Raw genomic sequence first — 20,966 nt, 5'->3', positions numbered from 1 at the left:
TATTATATTCGGTTATTGAAAAACTAATATGGCAATAATGTACTGCCAATTTTTGGCGCCTTCTGTATGTGGTGCGACAATATGCTGCAAGTAATATTGGTAGTTAGGGTTTTGCTAATATTTTTTTTTATTTAATTAAACTGACTGTATCACATTTATCGAAAAATTATGTAGCATAGTACTGCTTCACATATTTTTTCCCTATGTCATTTGAATTGCTTTAGGTTTTTTCTTTCTAAACATTTTTTTAATAAATCAAATTCTACAAGAACTTAAGATCAAAATCTTTTGATATTGAGTATTTTAATAAATCTCACAACAAAGCCAACATTATCTTCGATGAAATAAACAACGTGGCCGTATTATTAATCAAATAATCTCCTAATAATCATTTCTGCTATTAAAAATGTGTATATCGATTAATTTAAGTAACCATAACGTAAGTAATTTTGAACATGAAAAATATCACTTAAATCAATGAGTCTAGAACACTAGAAACTCCACTACTTCTCTACTTAAGGTATTCAACAGTAAAATATTAAAACAAAAACCATTTCCACAACAAGACAACGCAACGAACCAACTAAAATACAAACTGTTTGTAACAATAAAATACTTTTGGTTGCCAGTTGCCAGAATATTTTGGCTTTTGTTGATCCATGAGGCTTTCACAAAAGTTTTCGTTGCAGCGCAACTAAAGCCTAGCTTTTATATCCGGTCCAGAGTTAATTACAAGTTAAAAATGCAAATAATATGAAATGTAAAGAAAGATTTTATGGCTAAATGCAATATTACTTTTGAATAAGCATCATTTGTTATTTTACTTATGACGAGATACACTACTTCTTCTTCTTTCTCAGCCATAAGTCGCCCACTGCTGGGCATAGCCCTCCCCCAAAGAGTAGATTACAGATCCCCAGAGATACAATTACGATAGGCAATTTTTATTTTAAAACTTGAACTTGACTAGTTTCTTTTCTAATTTAAAGTGAGTCATTGTTTGCTGGTTTTGTTCGTTCGGGTTTTGACGTTAAATCTCAAAATTTTTATCCACTTATACAATAATATTTTTCAAACTTACTTTATAAAATAATTATTTATAATATTAAATGCAAACATAGTGGAATTGATGAGTATTCATAAAAGAAATATGATCTCACCGCGGAAATCATTCAATTCTATTGAATTTTCAAGCTATATGTACACATATGTATACATATGTATAACGAAATGAATCACGTTCCCGCTTTGCTAGCATACCCGTTGATTCCAACAAGCAAATGGAAAAATCCACTACCTATTTTATTTGTTTTGAAACCGACAATCATTTTATATTTTGATTAAACGATACGTATTTCGAAATATGTATACTGTATTCAGTTATGTCACTACCTACTTTATATTCTATAGGAATTTCAGTAAAAGAAAATAATACCTATATTAAATTGAAGAGTAATAAACAAATATTAAAGAATTAAACTAATAAACATAAGTATAGTTATTTCATAATATATATTTCCTTTCACATATCCATATCATGTTTTACGCTGAACCATTACGGTTACATTAAAAAGTAATAAAAGTCCCTTTTAATATTTTATATTTATTCGCTTTCATATACGTGTCGTTTTTTCCCCATTGACGGTGCAAAAGTTCGTCCTCCCACCACACCATTGTTTTTGATTCGTGAACGTTTCGGTCTATAATCGTCGGCTTCTGCTATAATCATTAAAATAAAAGTCATTTTTAATCAACGATAATATAGCGGCCACCTGAAATCGCTGAAATAGCGAAGTGACCGTTGCCCATCGACATACGCAATTGCATATGCGTGGCCTACCTTTAATCGTTGGAAGAGTGGATGGATAGAAAGAAAATATTTTTCCTTCCCATGCATCCTCTCCCGGAAAGTCCACTTACAATTCCCATTCTTTTCTTATAAGAAAAAGGGTGTGAAGGGAAGAGGGATACCCATCTGGGTATCCCCCTTCCCTTTTGGATAGATATCCATCTTAACATTTTCATGTATATTATTAGTAAGATAAGGTTACTCATCGCCTAATAAATATCTTGTCATAAAATAAAAATAATTCAACCGCTTATTGAAAATAGTTAAAAAAATATTGAAAAATTAAAAGAACAAAAATAATTCATACACTCATCTGAGTCGCGCCTTCTTCGACTGGATGACTCGTCATCTTTTACTGCAAAACCTTTGTAGTAACGTTTCTTGTTTTCATTATTTTTACTAGCTTTAGTGGAAAGTAATTTTGATAATCTGCAAGGAAACTTTTAAAATCAATTTTTACATCTCATGCAGACGTAGTTTATCTATATTATAAAAAAGAAATCTGGAAACTTGATTTCTCCAATATAATATTTTCTCAGTTTCACCGGCAATATCTAGTTACTAATGATACATAGATAAAACTAACTTCATTAAGGCATACTTACAATCTTCCGATATCGTTCAAATCATTACCATTTAATACATTTCTATTGTTTGATGAGTTTAAAATTAAATATAACTTTGAAAATTTCTTGAGATCCTTCACTTCATTACTAAATTCATTTGTTTTGAAATTTGGTTTCAGATTTACATTATATTTATTATTAATTAATTTCTCATTCAATATCTCTTTCAACAAATTCTTTACAATCGTATCTTCTTTTGACTCCTTAGGTTTATATTTGGCTTTAAATATTAATATAGTCATTGGATTTTCTTTGTTATCTTCAGTATTAGTTCTTGTAATATCATATAAATTGTCCGAAATGACAAGATTTCTATCATTATCTAATAAATCGTCGTCAAAATGTCTACTTCTAGTACCCTGTGTTTTCGATTGTCCATGTAACAGTTGTTGCTGCATCAAAACTATAACTTTCTTTAAATCCTCATCATTTAGACGGAATCCAATAACTTTGTTTATGAAAATATTTATTACTATAAACACTGCAATTAAAATATGTAAATAAACAAATAATCAAGAATTAAATTTATAATAATCTAAATATATAAAAATCAATTGCTGTTTGTTAGTCTCGCTAAAACTCGAGAACGGCTGAACGTATTTATCTTATCTTAGTATTGAAATGTTCGTGGAGATCTAGGGAAGGTTAAAAGGTTAGAAAAGTTCGAATAATTGCCAGGAATTGATTAAGTTTTTTTTCAGTCCACGCGGACGGAGTCGCGGGCAACAGCTAGTTTCAGATATTTTGAAAAACTTCCAAAAAATATTTAAAAATTTACTTTAGTTTTATGTATTAAATAAATAGAATTGCTCTTACCGAGAGTACCGAGCTTGATACCGTTCATACTGATAACTGTTGGTCAGAATCAATTAAAACAGCGAACGTATAAAACTATTAGCCAATTTTATTGCAGCTTTTTTCACGGTAATATAGAATTTCTAATTTCCCTTATCGAGTCTATAAAATTTAGGTCTTCGTGCACCTAAATGACGTAATTAGAATTTTTAATTAGCAATCTACATCTTGATATAAACTGTAATAAAAAATAAGCAACAGAATTTTAACTCATTAATAGTAATAACAACTACGGCTGTAATGAACGTCTTCATGTGTTCGAGGAAGTACTAAGACCTTCCCATAAAACAATTATGTAGTAGAGGTATTTAAACTTCTGCGTTCCATTTTCGTACATTTAATATCACTTACGTTTTGAATATTTTTTGCGGTAAACTTCTGCTTGTATGGACATTAACGGGCTGCGGCAATCGAAATTAGACGACCTAAGGAGTTAGACAAGATGCATTCGCTTGTAAGCGATTCCATAGCGAACTTCAAAAATATATGGAATTGACAATGACTTTCGATAAGTCACGCGATTGCCACACGACAGTACGCTTCCAAGCGAATGCAATTTGTCAAACCCCGCTGTTACTCATTTGATCATTCGAATAAAAAGTGTGATGAAAATGATTACTATAAAACAATTATCTTTTTCACTTTATAAATTTAAAAATGGAATGAATAAAAATAAAAAAAATATATATATTTTCCATTCCATTCCACCTATAATTTTTTCGCATATTTTTATTTATTTTATATTCCTCTGTAGATATTATGCTCAATAATACAGAAATGCAAACGTAAATTAAAAATGAAATAATGTGGTATCTCCGCGTTACACGTTGTGATGTGCATTTCAAACGGAATTTTATAAAGCTGGCCGTACTCGGTTTTCGCTCAAACGTTACTTCTCTATTTTTCTGGGACAGTCTGCAATGCAGGCTTTTTCATTAAATTGAAAAAAAAAGTCGCATCATGAATCCAAAAAGGACGGATTCATGATAACTGCGGTTAAACGAAAACCTCAATTTTGAAGTAATTATTACCAATAAAGGAGTTCTATTTGCAATCACCTTTTTAACAACATTCATGCATGCGTCATGCAGTATTTAAACCTACAAAGAGTTTAAGAATTTTCATGGAACTCTAACTAACTCAAGGTTTCTGAGTCTTCTTCGCTTAAAATATATTGTTATCTCTGTGTTGTCAAAGATAATGACAGGGATGAAGATATGTTTTATACAGAGATTTTGGTATGAGAAACTCACGGTAAGAGGATCTTCGCTCCTCGCGTCTTATCTTCAAGAAGCTCTAATTAGAAGCTCAATTTTCTACGTTCTAAGATATGTTATTGACATTTATAACAGAGATCTAAGAATAATTTATATTGAAAAATCGTATTTTTTTATAAACAAACGTAACGTGCACCTCATAAAATTTTAATGTAACTAGCATACACGGCTTTTCATCCGGCGGTGCATAATTTAAAATTTTTATTTCAGGTCTGGAATGGTCGAAACTTAAAAAAATAAGTATGCAAATGTTGACGTTTAAGGTATAAAATTTAACTGCGGCGTTCGTAATTCTTTTGAAATACCGCTGAGTACTTTCTACATTTTAATTCATATTTTCGGTGGTTCGTCTGCACTCGCCTTATTACTACAATTAAAATTTCAGAAATTTTAAAGTCAAATAAATTATACTGGCCTATCAAATATCGCTTTAACAATAATCGTACTTATTAATATAAGATTCCTTCATTGAACATATATAGTATGTATGTATATTCCTCTAGCGTTGGTATATGAGTTTGTTTAAATAATTTAAAGTTCATTTTTATATCGTAACTATTATTGCCTTTAACTTTTTACTTTTTCATCTTATTAATATTATAAACGCGAAAGTTTAGATGGATGAATGTTTGTTAGAAAGTATCTCTAGAACGGCTCTATTAATCTCGATGAATTTTGGCATGAATGTAGAACATAGCCTGAAAGAACACATTGGTTACTAATTTATTTTTTAATTTCGCGCGGACGGAGTCGCGGGCGATAGCAAGTTATATATAATTTGTTTTAACTATACTTTAGTACCAACATTTATCTAATTTGTTAAGCTCTATGTAACTTCTTAATTGCTCCGTGCACAATTTAGTACGAAAAGAATGTCACTAGAATTTTTAATTATGCAGTAAAAATAAAATGTCAAAAGTACGCTAGAACGAACATAAAACAACATACTCATGCCGTATATTAATAATGTGTTTTATTACGTCAATCTTTTAACACTATAATAATTCTTTAAAGTTTTAGATTTTTTAAAATTACTATTAAAAAAAGCTAGATCGATATCCGCTTTTTAATTAACAAATCGAATAACGCCCTATCAAGGTCAATGACCTTATCAAGGACTTATCGTGAATTTCAGAGACCGAAATCCCCGTTTAAAACATATTACTCTGTTTTGTCGAAGTTAATGAAAAGGATGAAAATATGTTTAAAATATTATTTTTACGGACAATGTGTTACATATATTTGACCGAAATACCGAATGATTATCACCACAAGAAAAAGCGCTTAATCGTTTTGTCATACTAATATTATAAATGCGAATGTTTGGATAGATGGATGGATGTGGGCTAGAAGGTATCTCTAGAACGGCTACATGTATCCCTCTGAAATTTGGTACAGATGTAGAATATAGTTTAGAAGAACACATAACGTACTAATTAAGATTTTTTTTAATTCCGCGCGGACGGAGTCGCGGGCGACAACTAGTTTAAAAATAGGGGCGCATAGATGTTATCATATAGGTACAACAAACACTGACAGAAAAGAGCTCGCGTCTAATGCGTGTTTAATTATACGAGTAGTTCTAAATAAAAGCCACGGATATTTTTTTATAAAATAGCGTGTTACTCAGGTCATCACGATAAAATCATATGAATGTAAAACCTGTCATTGTTGATATTATCTGTATCATCATCATCAAATTCACGACCTTTATTGTAGTTATGCTTTTGAAATAAACCATATAGATTCAATATTAAAAATCTAAAATAAACTTTGATGTAAGCGACAGAAAACAGTTCATAATAATAGTTTACTTAAGATCTTTAAAAAGTACGTTATTAATAATTATTAACTATTAAATTTTTTCCACTTACTAATAGTCAAAAGACCCTAAAAAATAAAAATCGTAACACAAAACATGATGGTTGAGGAAATAAGCTGTAGAAAGTTGGATTGCAAACTGTGTGCTACCGGGCCGCACTTCGCCGCGCTAACTGGTACGAATCTCGGCCAATTGCGATAAAATATTCAGCCGAGACGTGACCTGAGCTGCTCTTACAACGCCTTTTGGAAATTTAATCGAGATTTTCACTCAGACCTATTGTAATAAATATTATAAATATCAAAGTAAGCTAGATTTATTTTATTCTGCTGACTAACTCACGATGTTTTGGTAAATGGAATAATTTTATGAAGACCCAACTTAATCGCATTAATATGAATCTTTTATAATGTTATTAGTTTTTTGTAAGGATTTTGAGTATATTTACGCTTATTAAAAACAATTGCAAAAATAATGTTAAGCTTTGTTCACAGTAGTGAGTTAATGGCCATAACCAGTCAATATTAAGTTCTTTTGGATTATTTATATTACTAATAAACTCTTTGGGAATAATGTATGCATGTGTAATGTAGCATTATATTTTTAATCTATTTTTATATTATTTTACTATTTTTAGTCAATTTACATAAGAAAAATTTTCTCCTGTTTAATCCAATCTCTTAGTTCAAAACATACTTACGAACTTTGAATCTAATCTTTTAAAGTTTCGGAAACTTTTACTGGAGTTAACTGCAGTCTTCCATTTGAATATTGTCGTGCAAGATAATATGAATTTAAATATTTCAAAAAAAATCTTACCACTGAATTGACATTAAAAAAAGCTATAATGAGACTTAACAAATATAAAATAACATTGTTGGTTAGGAGGAAAATTTTCGTGAGAAAATACGTTCGTATAAAATTTCTAAATAGTGCTAATATCACGCAGTCTGCTTGTATCACCAATCGTGACAATTTCGTGTTCCATTTGTCTGAATCGGACCGCATTGCAGTCTCCTAAATGTTGCTAGCAAATGTTCAAATAAAATCACAATTTTACGTTTCATATTGTAAAATATTCATTCACTATTAAATATATAGCATAGAAATTGTCAAACTGGTCCAAATAATCTTACTCCGTCCTTATAAAATTAATATTGGATAATAGGTAGAAAATACCAAATGGCGTGTCAATCGATGGGGGAAGCCTACGTCCAGCAGTGGATAAATTTAGGCTTATGATGATGATGATGAGAAGATAGCAAACAGGTTTGATTAAACACTCTAAGATTACATAATGGTAAGGAAAAACAGGGATATCAATCGTTAACCGCATTTTATGACATTTATTACGACATCGTAAATCTGTAACGTGACAAAGGATGAGCTTATAAAAGAGAAATCCTCGAGCTTATTTCGGCTTTTAGGATATAATTAATTGAGATAAATTACTGTCATTGTATTGTTTATATTATAAACATAATCTTTCTCCTAGTGTCCAACTATCCCTGAGTTTGAATAATATTCCTAATCCTCGACGAAACTAAACTAACTTAATCTTTTAAGTGAATTAAATGTTATTTAGACAAATAATGATTTGAAACGTTTAATTTATAGCAATTGCTTTAAATAATTGAATTTAATATATATAATTTGTTTAGTTCTATGTCCTGTTAGGAAGAAAATCCGACACTATGTGGGTGTATCGGTGCAACACTAGCCTTACTAAAATTTCAACGTTAGTGTCCCCTCACTAATCAAACTGACACTTAACTTGGTAACGAAAGCGCGCTATTCGCGGTAAAGGATTCTAAACTAATAATGTCTAAAAATCCTAATCATTTTAGTAGTAAGGAAATCTAAATAAGCAAAACGATCACTGAAAAACGCTTTAATTCAATACAATCTTCTAGATTTTTCGTTGCAAGATGCATGACTCCAAAAGATTTCCTGACAGGATTTTCTATTGGAAATAGATGTTAAAATGTCAAGTATAATATTTTTTGAAATTAATCCGCAAAATAACCAATGTTCCGTTAGTAAATCGAACAAGTGCGAATAGTTGTAGTAATTAAAGAAAACGTTCTCAACTTCCATCGGTATTTCTCCGTTGCATTAACATTGAACGTAGACTTAATTTCCGCTTCGTAAAATATAGCCAAGAAAATCGAGGCCGAAGTCGTTAAGTTAATTAGTTCTTTTCAAATTATTTTACGCATCAATGGTTGTTTTTACTTCACACTTTATTATTAAAGTAATTCCGTGTTTTGTGCTATTCATTCATTCTTTATCAGTAGCAAAAGTCACGGAATACAGAAAAAAACTTTTTTTTTGTTATTTAATTCTGTGAATATAATATTTTATAGCCCAATTTATATTTCATTATCTACGCTTTTTTCTTATTTACCTTTTTTTTCATTATGCGGCAAATTTAACTGGTAACGCACTTTTTATTATTTCTTATTCATTTTGTGGTTCATATCATGTGTATATAATAAGTACAATTAAAGTTAAAAAAAAGTTATAATAATACGGAACCAAAGCACTTTTCCGTTAGTAAATATTAACTTAAATTGGACTATTATAAATATTATAGGAACATATTATAATATTCAACAATTAAAACACTATATATGTTTTAAAAAAGAATACCAAAAACACATAATTACTGGAATTAATTAAACGCAGGAAATTGTTTTGCTGTAACTGAAATCCATGTAAGTAAATCGCAGGCCCGATTCCGCTGTATAATTGACATGTCGAATGACATATCCGCTAAGTTGTATCGCCTATCGTATAACCTGCCAGTATTTTCTAAATAATTAATCACAACAAAAACTTTTCATGCAGCTCAAATGCAGCTAATGTTTATTTGATATCAAAAAAATAAATTTATATTACATTTCAAAACTTTATAAATAATCACATACATATTTATGTATGTACAACATAACCATAATAATATAACAAAAAACACGAGCATGAAATGTAAATTAGTACACAACTTATGATTGCAGAAACTAGGACTGCAAAAAATATACTATTTTAAATGCATACGTAATTTTACGTAGGTTACTTTTTAAATTAGTGCTGTAAGTGTAATAAATATTCCTGCATGCTATTACTTTAAATAACCGTATTTGAAAAGTAATAACGCAAGGAATGACTCATTAAAAGTCTGGAAAATTTTCCGTTCAAACTTGGTGTAAAATTGTCGTGCGTAGCGCGTCCGCTCGTAGACCGTAGCCCGTAGCGCGAACACCGACCGCTCATATTAAAATATTCAAAAGTAACGCGACCTACGCAGCTCGTGCAACTCTTTTGTAATTTATTATGAATATTTTTCATATTAAAAAGCAAACGAGCAAACTCACGGCTCACCAGATATTATGTGACACGCGACCAGCTGTGTGTTTCGTTAACTTTCGTAATTACCTGGTTTTACTTTCATATAAGAAAAAAATACGATATGAGATAGCCCACTTTCATCATCATAAGCTCACTGAACGTCCCTACCGAGAGATCGGAACCTACCCTAAGTTACGAGTGAATAGGCCATAGACAACCACGCTATCGCAATGCGGGTAGGTTGATTTCACAGATATGTTTGAATTTCTTCGCAGATATGTATAAGCTGCATTACAATGTTTTACTTCAATGTCAGAACGTCGGATAAATGTACATATGTAAATCGACAAACACATTGGCACATGGCGGGATTCTAACTTAGGAACTGCAGATTATAAGTCTAGTGCTTAACCCCTGCGCCACCGACGCTCACTAATTTTGACTATAACGAGTGAAAAAATCGAATATTTCGTAAATAATAGGACCTTACGATTATAAACTTATGAATCCTGGAATTTTCTTTGAATTTTGTTAATTTTATGTCATTTTCCTTACATTATAGACAACAGCGTTAACCAAGCGATAGGGTTCTACTAATCTGATCTACCAACGCAATTTAATACCATGAATAAGATAGCCAGTCATCTAAAATGTCTTGGATAGAATACATTAATCATAGCTTCTACATAATACATATTTTGACGAAAACCACCGAAAGGGATTAAAGTTTTCCGTAGCCGTGAAAAGGATTCCACAAACACGAAGTATTAAACTGAAAATTTGGCATAAATTTCGATATCACCAAATGACTTGTTTCTTTGTAATCTGTGTAGATTAAATAAATTATAACATAAAAATATATTACTAGCAATCCGTTCAGTTTCGTTCGCGTCGACAGAAAAAAATTCTAGCTCACTACTGTGATAGTGACTTCACCGCAATAATGCTATAAAATAGTTATACGTAATAAAACATCAATAAACCAACAATAAACAATAAAACAGAAACAAAGAGAATATAAATATCAATATTACTCTGCCAAAAACTATAAACGAATTGTTTTACTGTTATTGCACCATCCAGCACATTTATTCAAAAAGCAGTGTCATTGATATTACGAAAATAAAATCCTCCATTAACAGACCCATAGACATATGCAATTGCGTATGTCTATGGGCAACGGTCACTTCGCTACTTCAGCGATTTCAGGTGGCCGCTCGCTCGTTTGCCACCTTATGATATAAAAAAAAAAACTAAAAAGCAATCTCAATTGAGTTGTTGTATACACAGTACACGTGGTTTCCAATAGCGTTAATTATTCGACGGTGTACTACTACGGTGTGTAACTAAGAGCAAATTACTACACAAGCAAGGACAATTGAAAAGCTTATACTAAAGTTAATTAAAGTGATGAAAGCAACATTACATCGGCAGAGTTAATGAGTTATGACGTACAGCTTTCACGTCTTCCAATTAGGGCGAGCAAAAATTTCATTATGACATGAGTTTGCACCACCTAAATCCCACTACTGAAACATATAGTTATATCAGTTTTTTTCTTTAAGTATGAAAGAGATGCCAATATATTTCATGTCTTCCGACATGTCTCCCAGTGGTGGAAACTCAAGATACAATTAGTGATAGAAATGTTTCACAATTCTTAATGTAATCATCAATCTCTTACTATACCCGACTATTGAGTTAACCTCATCAATATCTTTATATATATAATTCTTCTGTGAGTGTGTATGTCACTGAACTTCTCTCAAACGACTGGACCGATTTTGATGAAATTTTTTGTGTTTGTTTAAGGGGATCTGGGAATGGTTTAGATTCACAATTTTGTCCGCTGGACAATGTTTTTTTAATTAATTTTTAATTTATTAGTAGTTGTTGATTTTGGAATGTTTTACATTGGATCCGACAGACGGCGCTACCATCGCAGTGTCAAATTGTCAGATAACGTCTGTCGGGTCCGCTAGTGTTCAAATATAATTCTAGAATAAATTCTCTAATTTAGTAGTAGCTAAGCGTTAGTATTATATGTTATACAGCGAATGTTCAATGAATACAGAGAACACATAATATGTTAAGCCGTGTAATAGCCAGGAAAATTGGCATAACGATTACTAATGCAAATATCGCTATTTAATATTCGGAACAACAAAGCTAAGAGCTTGTATTTCTAGTACAGATATGCCTCGTATTTTCGAAATACGAATTTCAAACAAGCTAAAGAGCTTGTTGACGTAGTAAGCTTGTCACGTCACTGTAAGCCAGATTAAATCCTTTGTAGTTAGTCATCTATGATATCAGTTGCATACACAAAGCTCAGTTTAGTCATAACGCTTTCCGCTTTGACCAATCAAATCAGTTGCAGATGACCAGAATATGAAACTAACAACTATTTTATAACATTAACCTTTGAGACACCTTTGACGTTTACTTCATCAGTTGATATAAATTGACACATTTGCTGTTAATATTAATTTGGTAAGTCCATGTCTACAAGGAGGAGGAGGAGGAGAAGAAGTAACAAAAACATTCCTATGGTATTACTTCGCATATGTGTAAGTCTTTAGATTCGAACTTTAAGCCCCTTTTTAGACATTTTAACTATGAATTTGAGAAAGCCTGAAAGACGTAATTAATTATTTGTTCTGAAAATATTTAAAACAATTTTGAAATACGGCTGTTAAAAAAAAACGTTGCTCCATATAATCTTCTTTAGATTTTTAGATCTTTAGGAGATAAACATATTCCTATGATATTATATTACTTCATATCACCGTGATTATAATAACGTTCTGTAATATTAAAGTTCTCTTTCTGTGTATTTCTCGTCTGTAGCGAGCCATCCTAATGAATCATTAAAACATTCACGCTCCAGTCGCAAAAGTCAGTATTGTTCCGGCAAATTACGCCCAGACAAGACGACACCGACAATTTTATTATTTTAAATATATTTACACTTTTCTCATTATTTTTTGTTACGTTTTCTATTTTAGCAACAAATGGACAGAAAAGTGATAAATAGATGAAAAGTAATTCTTACTTACGTAGTCAGTGTAATTGTTAATTATCATTAATCTTAAGAAATCATATTAGGAATTTTCTACTTTAAAAATCCAGTGAATTCTACATTGCCGTACCGTACCGGGCACCGTAATACGTCATAATTCCATTTTAATAGTCTATGTAAACCTTACTTATTATTTCACTTCTCGTTTACAGTAATTCGGCTTATTTTACTTATTTTATTATTATACTAAGTCGTAAAAAAATAAGGCATCATTTGTTTCATAGAAGCTTTACCTTATCGTACTACCAAAGTTTTCGTTATAATTTAAAAGGAAAATTGTTTATGACGCGAAATTTCAATGAAATATAAGTATCCCTTTTAGCCGAGTTACAAAATATTCAAGTGCTTGGAAACATCAAATTGAAGTCACGTGCCCGCCGATCGTGCTTTGAAAAGGACTGAATTGGATTCGTCAACCGCAGCTGAACGATTTCGGTTTTGTAAAATAGCGTTAAAAGATGTAATTTTCAATAGAGAATTTAAATAAGGTACAAAATTTAATACTTATAGTTTTATTCATCTATGTGTTTAAGTTATTATTAAAATGTGATGGGAAAATGTAAATTAATGTAAAGTGAAGTTTCATTTCACGTATAGCCAACGCTATTACACTAATTTCCTTTAAATTACTATTATTAAAAATTAAGCAGAAAGACTTTGATTAATTACCGCGTCGACGTGCGGCAAACTTTAAAATATAGGATTTTACAAATAAAAACATAAACTAACTTTGGGGTATTATTAATAACTAAGATTCTATAAATATTGTTTTATTAAAAAATAAGCTTTTAATAATAATGACTAATATGTATAAATTCTCATCTCACAATATTAGTTAACATTATTCTCCGAAACCGTTTACAGATTTTTATGAAATTTTATATGCATGTTCAGTACGTCTAAGAATCGACTACTATCTTTTTTTTATCCCGTGCGGACAGAGTCGCGGGCGACGGTTAGTTGAATTATAAAATGATATCAAAATTTATTTTCCGGTTGCCTCGTGTTTTACGTTGAATGTCCTTCTAACTTGTAAATTGGTTTCGAAGTGTAATTAGTTATGAAGTACATTAAAGGGTGAAAGTGTAGATTACCTCAAGAGAAATTAGATGTTCGTTTTTGTATTACACTGTAGGGAAATTAATGCTGCAGTCAATAAGTCAAAATTGGTTAATCCTGTATTTACCGCTAAAGTATTCCCGCCTAAATTTATAATTAATTTGTGCGGCAATCTCATATTAATTTAAAATGAATGATGTCATATAATTTTTTATTTTACATTGTTATTTTTTTATTTATTTATATAAACAAGTAATATACAAATATACAAATTTACAATAAGAGTGTCTATAAACCCATTGCGCATTTGTCCAGACACTTTGGTACTACGCAATGAAATGAAACAGTAGGTAAGTTTAATTTGATTGTCATAAGATTTAAAGTCTTTAAAGTGTTATGTGAAGATTTTTCAAAGGCTTCTATCGAAGTCTTTGAAGGTGTTTTCTATCTAGTGAATTTTAGAAGAGCCGTCAAGGGATCGTGCTCTAGTATAGTATCTCAATATTCTACGTGTAAAGTCTTTGTAAGGACATCGACCCTATAAATATTTAAGACGATCAACTTGTATAGGTTTATTTTATGTTTAAAAAAGTGCGTTCGTAACAGCTTATAGGAATTTGTTGGAATTATTTAAATTTACAATCTATACAAAAAATTATCTATGACTTCTATTGTTTATGATAAAAGATTGTTTATGGTATAGGGTAAAAACGCCCGACCCCCTGAAATTTTTATCATTATCACTTCTGACTTTGCTCTGAGCTGTGCTAGGGACCGGACATATACCTCCATAGTGTTTATTATAAAAAGGATATTATATACAAATTTATTTAAATCCTTAACCGTTGCTTTTACTTTTTATCATAACTTCCTATAGAATTTATAAATTGTTATTAAGTAATAAGTAAATGGTTCGTAAATAATAAATCTTTCTGATGTCTTACATATAATAAAATGAACTGTCTAAAAAACGAAGACGTTTTTGTCTTAATACAAATCTCTGAAGGCAAATGTTTGATCAATTTTAATTAAGTTTGAGTTTACTGTTTAAACGGAACTCGTTTAAAATGTTTCACAGATACAACTTTTTTCTTTTCGTTGTTATTAAAAACAAAACGTCTAACGTAAATTTACAACGCAATTACATAAAAATAATTACAAGCAATAACAGCTAATGCTAGTTCCCAAAGACATGAGATAAACATAACAATGTAACTATTCGGAAAACTTTGTCCGATAATAAGATTTGGAAAAGAACATTACACTGTCATTGGTTTTCTTCACTCTATGTTTATTTCTTTTGTAATGAGACTTGAAAACACAATTCAAACTTTTCATACGATTTACGATACATTATCTAGAATCGCTACGATTTCCTATGTAATGGTCATACTTATATTAAACTTAATACCTGGATGACCGAGCTTTGCTCGGTATTTTTTTTTTTTAATTCTGTTTTTTGGAAATTATAGTTAAGTACGAATTACTAATAAAATGATGAAATATGAATAATATTTTTCGATCTAACCGATAGAAAAAGTTACGTTTATGTTTAAGTGCATTATCGATAAAACACGAATAAAATGATATTATCTAAAAATGATTCCTAGCTAGAATTTTTTATCGCCCCCGAAACCCCCTATATACTAAATTATATGAAAATCGTTGGAGCCGATTCCGAGATTCCAATTATATATACAAGAATTGCTCATTTAAAGATATAAGATAAGATAATGTCATGTCATGAATATCAAATAGTCAATAATCTTACTAATCTTATATTATAAACGAGAAAGTCAAGATTGATGAATAGATTTTGTTAGAAGCTGTCTTCAGAACGACTACATGTATATCGCTGAAATTTGCTATAGATATAGAACATAGACCACGACCAGTCTGACAAGACTGCAACGACAAAGAAGAAGAAGAATAGAACATAGTCTGTGAAAACACATTTGCTACTAATTATGTTTTTTTTTATTCCGTTGGGACGATTTAGCGTGCGACAGCTAATAGTCTATAAAAAGCTTTTTATATCATTTCAATATTTCATACAATTTTTGTAGGAAACTAACATTAATAATAGACTGGAATATAACAATGCTGTGTTATAAATTATCAACTAGGAGTAACAAGAGCGGTATATAGGAGAAAGGCAACAGTGGAAATCAATTGATAGGGAACAGTGAAACATTTCACTTATGCATGGAGGATGTTAGCGATTCACAGACGGAACCGCAGCCGTTGTAGGCGCGTTGTTACATCAAACCGTAAGTTTCCACTGACGACACATCCATCGACATATTGTTATCTCTATATTTCCAAAGTGTATGAGAGAGATGAAAACATGCTTTGTAGTCTTCCGATAGTAGTATAACCATAGAAACATTCATCAATCACATTGATTGCTTATTCTATTAATATTAAATTTCTTGTCTAACAAAATATGAATATAACCAAAAGTATTATATATAGCTGTCGCCCGCGACTCCGTCCATGCGGATTTAAAAAAAAACCTAATAAGTAGCCTATGTGTTCTTACAGATTGTGTTCTACATATATGCTGAATTTCAGCAAGATCCATGTTTCCGTTCCAGAGATACCTTCAAACAAACATCCATCCAAACATTCATAATATTAGTAAGATTTCTCTTTATGCTAAAACATGGTATTTTGAAAATTTTAATTAAAATATGGTGCTCAGAACCTATAATTTTAAAATTATATTTTAAAATTATAGGTTCTGATTATATTATTAATGAGTTATGCAAAAATATAGCTCACGAGTAACAAAAGATCCGCAGTTTTATGAACATCATTGCTTTTATTTTTATATGCGTATTATAATTTTAAAAAATCACATGTAGAAGTTATCAGAATAAGTGTACCCGCAGAGAACCAACGCTGCGCATCGAAACATCACATATTGAGTAAAATCCATTTAAACTTCGCTTCTATTGTGAAGTCTGAAATGGATTCCACTCTATATATGATGCGGCACAAAAGTTTGTTTATTGCGTTGTAATTTTTTTTCCTATTAAATATCATTTCGATTTAACAAAATATCTAAAGAAGAAGGTTAAGGTTGCATAGATTTATTTATGAGGTCGATATGAAATTAGTTTTTTCGGTAATCCATAATAAAACAAATAAAACTTTGAATATCTGTAAATTTAAAAGGTTCAATTTTATAAGAGCGTCGGTGGCTAAGGGGTCAAGCACTTGACTTGCAATCTGCAGGTCCTGGGTTCGAATCCCGCCATGTACCAATGTGTTTTTCGATTTCCGATTTACATATGTACATTTATCCGATTTTCTTACGGTGAAGGAAAACGTCGTGATGCAACCTGCACATATCTGATAAGAAATTCAAAGATATGTGTGAAGTCAACCAACCTGCTCTTGGGCAGCGTGGTTGACTATGGCCTAATCACCCTTAACTTAGGGTAGGCTCCGAGCCCCTCGGTGGGGACGGTGAGCTGATGATGATGATGATGAATTTTATAAGGAAAGTTGTTCATTTTATATCTATCCTAGGTCAGAAGCTTATAAAGTCGATGTATGTTTACGTTGGTCACAGTCAATTCAATTACGCGCAGTAATTCGATTCAGCTCGCACTGAAATGTCTGATCAGCCGATATTAAACTGAAAACTGATAAAAGCTTTTAGCATCTGTGCCCCCACACAGCCCGGATGCCTTTAATTTTACAATATATTACTGATTTCAGTCTGGAGATAATGATGTGCCGTATATCACATTATTTTTTTTAATTTAATTGAAAGTCGGCGCTATTTTATGTTAATATTTTATAATAATTATTATCATCAGCTCACTATACGTCCCAACTGAGTGGCTCGAAGTCTACCCTAAGTTAGGGATGAGTAGGTCATAGTCAACTACGCTGCGTGTTGACTCCTTTGAATTTCTTCGCAGATATGTGCCGGTTGCATCACGAGATTTTCCATAACCGTAAGAACGTACATATGTAAATCATAAAAAAATACATTGGTACATGGATGGGATATGAACTTAGGAGTTGTAGATTACAAGTCAAGTGCTTAACCTCTAAGCCACCAACGCTCATGATGCTTATTACTTTGAATAAAATAGTGTATACTACAACCTCGTCAACTACGTTTTAGACTCAGTTTTGTATCAATTCAATTAAAATAAAATAACGCGGTAATTATACACTTAATAGAAATATAACTGTAGAAGTAAATTTAATTTTTTAAATGGTATCGTAATAGCTCAAGCGACGATTCAAATTGATTTATGAAAAAAGTCTGATAAAAATTAAATAGAAAATTGTTACGCAACTCCTTGAGCGTGAATTTTATTACGTCGAGGCGACAATTTTATCAAAAGTAAGCGACCTTTGCCTGAATATTAACGAAAAGTACTTTTTATTGTTACTTTTAGGACCGGACAATTTCTTTATATCTTACAAGTTACCTAGCACCGAAATTTTATGTAACACTAGCTGTCGCGCGTGAATTCGTCCGAATGTGTTTTTCCACTGTTCTACATATGCGCCATTCATCATCCCTAATTCCATTCCATCATCATCCACATCCACAATTCCATCCATCTAATTTCGCATTTATAATATTTGTAAGAATAAAAATTTGGAAGATACGTAATGTTGTACAATAAATATTGTTGTTAAATGTTTTCATGTTCCAAAAAATGTACGTTTTAAAGAAGAATTTAGTTGAATTCGAAATTTAAAACACATAAACTTTTTGCTACTCACGAAAAAACTCAGCCTTTTCATAAAATCTCACAGTAGTGGTATAAAATATTCAACTAAAACGTAAGCAAAGCGAGTCTAGAAAATGTTTTGGAATGTATGACAACCTTTTCTCTAAACATATCAAGGAGCATTTTGATATTAACAATTTACAAAAAAATTGGTAACTGTGACTCATTTAAATTATTCATTCCGTTTACTGTAAAAAGAACTTAGGCTAAAAAAGCTTTCTTTTATGTTCTTTAAACAAATTAGTATTACGATTTACCGTCTATACAATAACCTGACACTATTGTACTATACAAGTCGAGAGTAAGTAAACAACAAAAATCCCTTTAAAATGACTCTAATGAATAACGATTTTTTTTTCAACCAATAATAAAAGGATTTTAATATCACGTATTTGAAAAGGATTTATTCAATACTTGGAAATTTAAAAATATAAAAACGTTAATTGGCATAACTTCTTTATTATTTGTCAACAAAAAAAATTGTCTTTGGTTATTATACGTAGAAAAAAAACCTATACATGTAATTTAGATAATGTTGTTTTTATTATGTGTATCACTTAATTAGTAGAAAGTATTAAATACATAATAACAAAAACAAAAGAAAATTCGTACCGCGTAATGACTTGTTTATTGCAATTTAAATTATTAACAACACGGTCATTAATGATTTGGTATAAAATATTGGTAAGCAAATTATTTGTATCCATTACTCGCTTAGAACTCCATCTAATCTAATCTTTCCTTCATATCCATCTCAATCTAACGCAATGGTTAATTTACCAGCGATATCTTTAAGAAATGTAAGAGATAATGATAGAGACAGATTAAGGACGAGAAGTCATCACACTTGGGGAATGAGATTGGGACGAAGTCGTGACGAAATGAAATGGCAAAATGAACCCACTGGACTACATCAATTAGAAAAACTAGCTAGACGATCAGTAAGACTTATGGAAAAACATGGAACAAATACACCGGACAGTTACATACAAGTAATGGATTTATTAAGGCAACAATATAATATGGTAAGGATTACTTTGTTTATTAACATGGGATTAGACGGAGGAGAGGACGCATAGGTAGAGATATATATCTTTTTCCTGTACATCCCCTCCTATGTCGATTTAAGGTAGGCAACGCATCTGCAAATGTTGATGTTTATGGGCAGCGGTCTTTTCGCTATATCGACGTAAGGAGTGGTAATAATTAATAAAATATTCAAATGGTCACTTTATAAAAGCTTTCTTACGTACAACATTTCATATATCAATACTATCATCAAATAAATACGTATACGTTTTGTAGCGGTATCGAAATTGTAATAAAGTTTTTTTTTCCAGAATTTTATGGTTCTGTGCGAAAAGTGCAGTGGCCCACATAATCAGGATGAGTTATTAGCCCCCGAGCGTTAGCGGCTTCAGAGACTTTATAACTTTAACTTATGTAAAAGTTAGTTTAGATATAATTACTTATGTGCCATATATAATGTATAACTAGACAAAGATAGTGAGTGTTAGCGATCTTTTATAATAAACATTTCTTTATTAATTGTTTAACTTATTAAAACAATTTGCTTTAACAATGTTGGATATGTTTTTAATATTAATATAATACAAACACTACTCAACATACTAACTAAAATATCGCAAATACAAATAGAATTTTAAATGAAGTAGAGATTATTAAAACGTATTCTCCGCTTGCTAAACGAAACATCGTATTTTCCCCCTGTACATTTACATCACATAGCAAGTTTCAAATGCATCTCTTTGTAACTTGGTCGTAAAACGTGTATCGAATATGAAACCGAAAGGTGCGACATCAAAGTTGACGATTTACAAAGACTTGACGCGCTTCAACAAGTGCTTTGTGACGTCACTTCTCCACACTTCTTTCTGTTTCGTTTGCGATTCGCAGAAACTGCAACTTTGTAGATGAACCTCAAATCTTCCGGATGCCATTAAACTAGACATAAACCACACAAATTTCCGTCAGTTGATTCATTTCCTTTTATTCAGTTGACTTTTAAAAGTGGGAGTACAAGAGAAATTGATAACCTTCTTTTTGAAGTCGGCTACAAACCAACATCACATAATGACTTTTGTATTGTTTCAGAATAATAGAATAATTAGGGATGTTCTTTTTATAGAACTTTAAATAAAGCTTTAGCGATTAACATGGTTAAGAGTAAAGTAAGGCCGTAAAATCTTTTAAAAGTAATAACCTGGATTTATGAATAGCAGGTCGTAAACCTACTAAATTAACAACGCCTTAGGTAAGCC

General features: G+C 31.0%; 2 protein-coding genes across 2 annotated transcripts; one reads left to right on the top strand and one right to left on the bottom strand.

Moving 5' to 3' along the window:
- Nucleotides 1-1,533: 1,533 nt before the first annotated feature.
- On the bottom strand, nucleotides 1,534-3,418 carry LOC106124224 (coiled-coil domain-containing protein 94 homolog). Its single transcript, XM_013320688.1, has 4 exons — nucleotides 3,292-3,418; nucleotides 2,455-2,956; nucleotides 2,157-2,278; nucleotides 1,534-1,719 (listed from the first exon to the last, which is right to left on the bottom strand). Exons 1-4 carry the CDS (start codon nucleotides 3,317-3,319, stop codon nucleotides 1,604-1,606), a joined length of 768 nt encoding a protein of 255 aa, XP_013176142.1. The 5' UTR covers nucleotides 3,320-3,418; the 3' UTR covers nucleotides 1,534-1,603.
- Nucleotides 3,419-19,406: 15,988 nt separating this feature from the next.
- Nucleotides 19,407-20,147, top strand: LOC106124239 (uncharacterized). Its single transcript, XM_013320705.1, has 2 exons — nucleotides 19,407-19,709; nucleotides 20,025-20,147. The coding sequence occupies exons 1-2, from the start codon at nucleotides 19,452-19,454 to the stop codon at nucleotides 20,094-20,096; spliced, it is 330 nt and encodes a 109-aa protein (XP_013176159.1). The 5' UTR covers nucleotides 19,407-19,451; the 3' UTR covers nucleotides 20,097-20,147.
- The last annotated feature ends 819 nt before the right edge of the window (nucleotides 20,148-20,966 follow it).

The sequence above is a fragment of the Papilio xuthus genome, unplaced genomic scaffold, assembly GCF_000836235.2.
Source record: "Papilio xuthus unplaced genomic scaffold, Pxut_1.1 DF825946.1, whole genome shotgun sequence".
Classification (NCBI taxonomy): Eukaryota; Metazoa; Arthropoda; class Insecta; order Lepidoptera; family Papilionidae; genus Papilio; species Papilio xuthus.
This window is presented reverse-complemented; position numbering and strand designations above follow the sequence as displayed.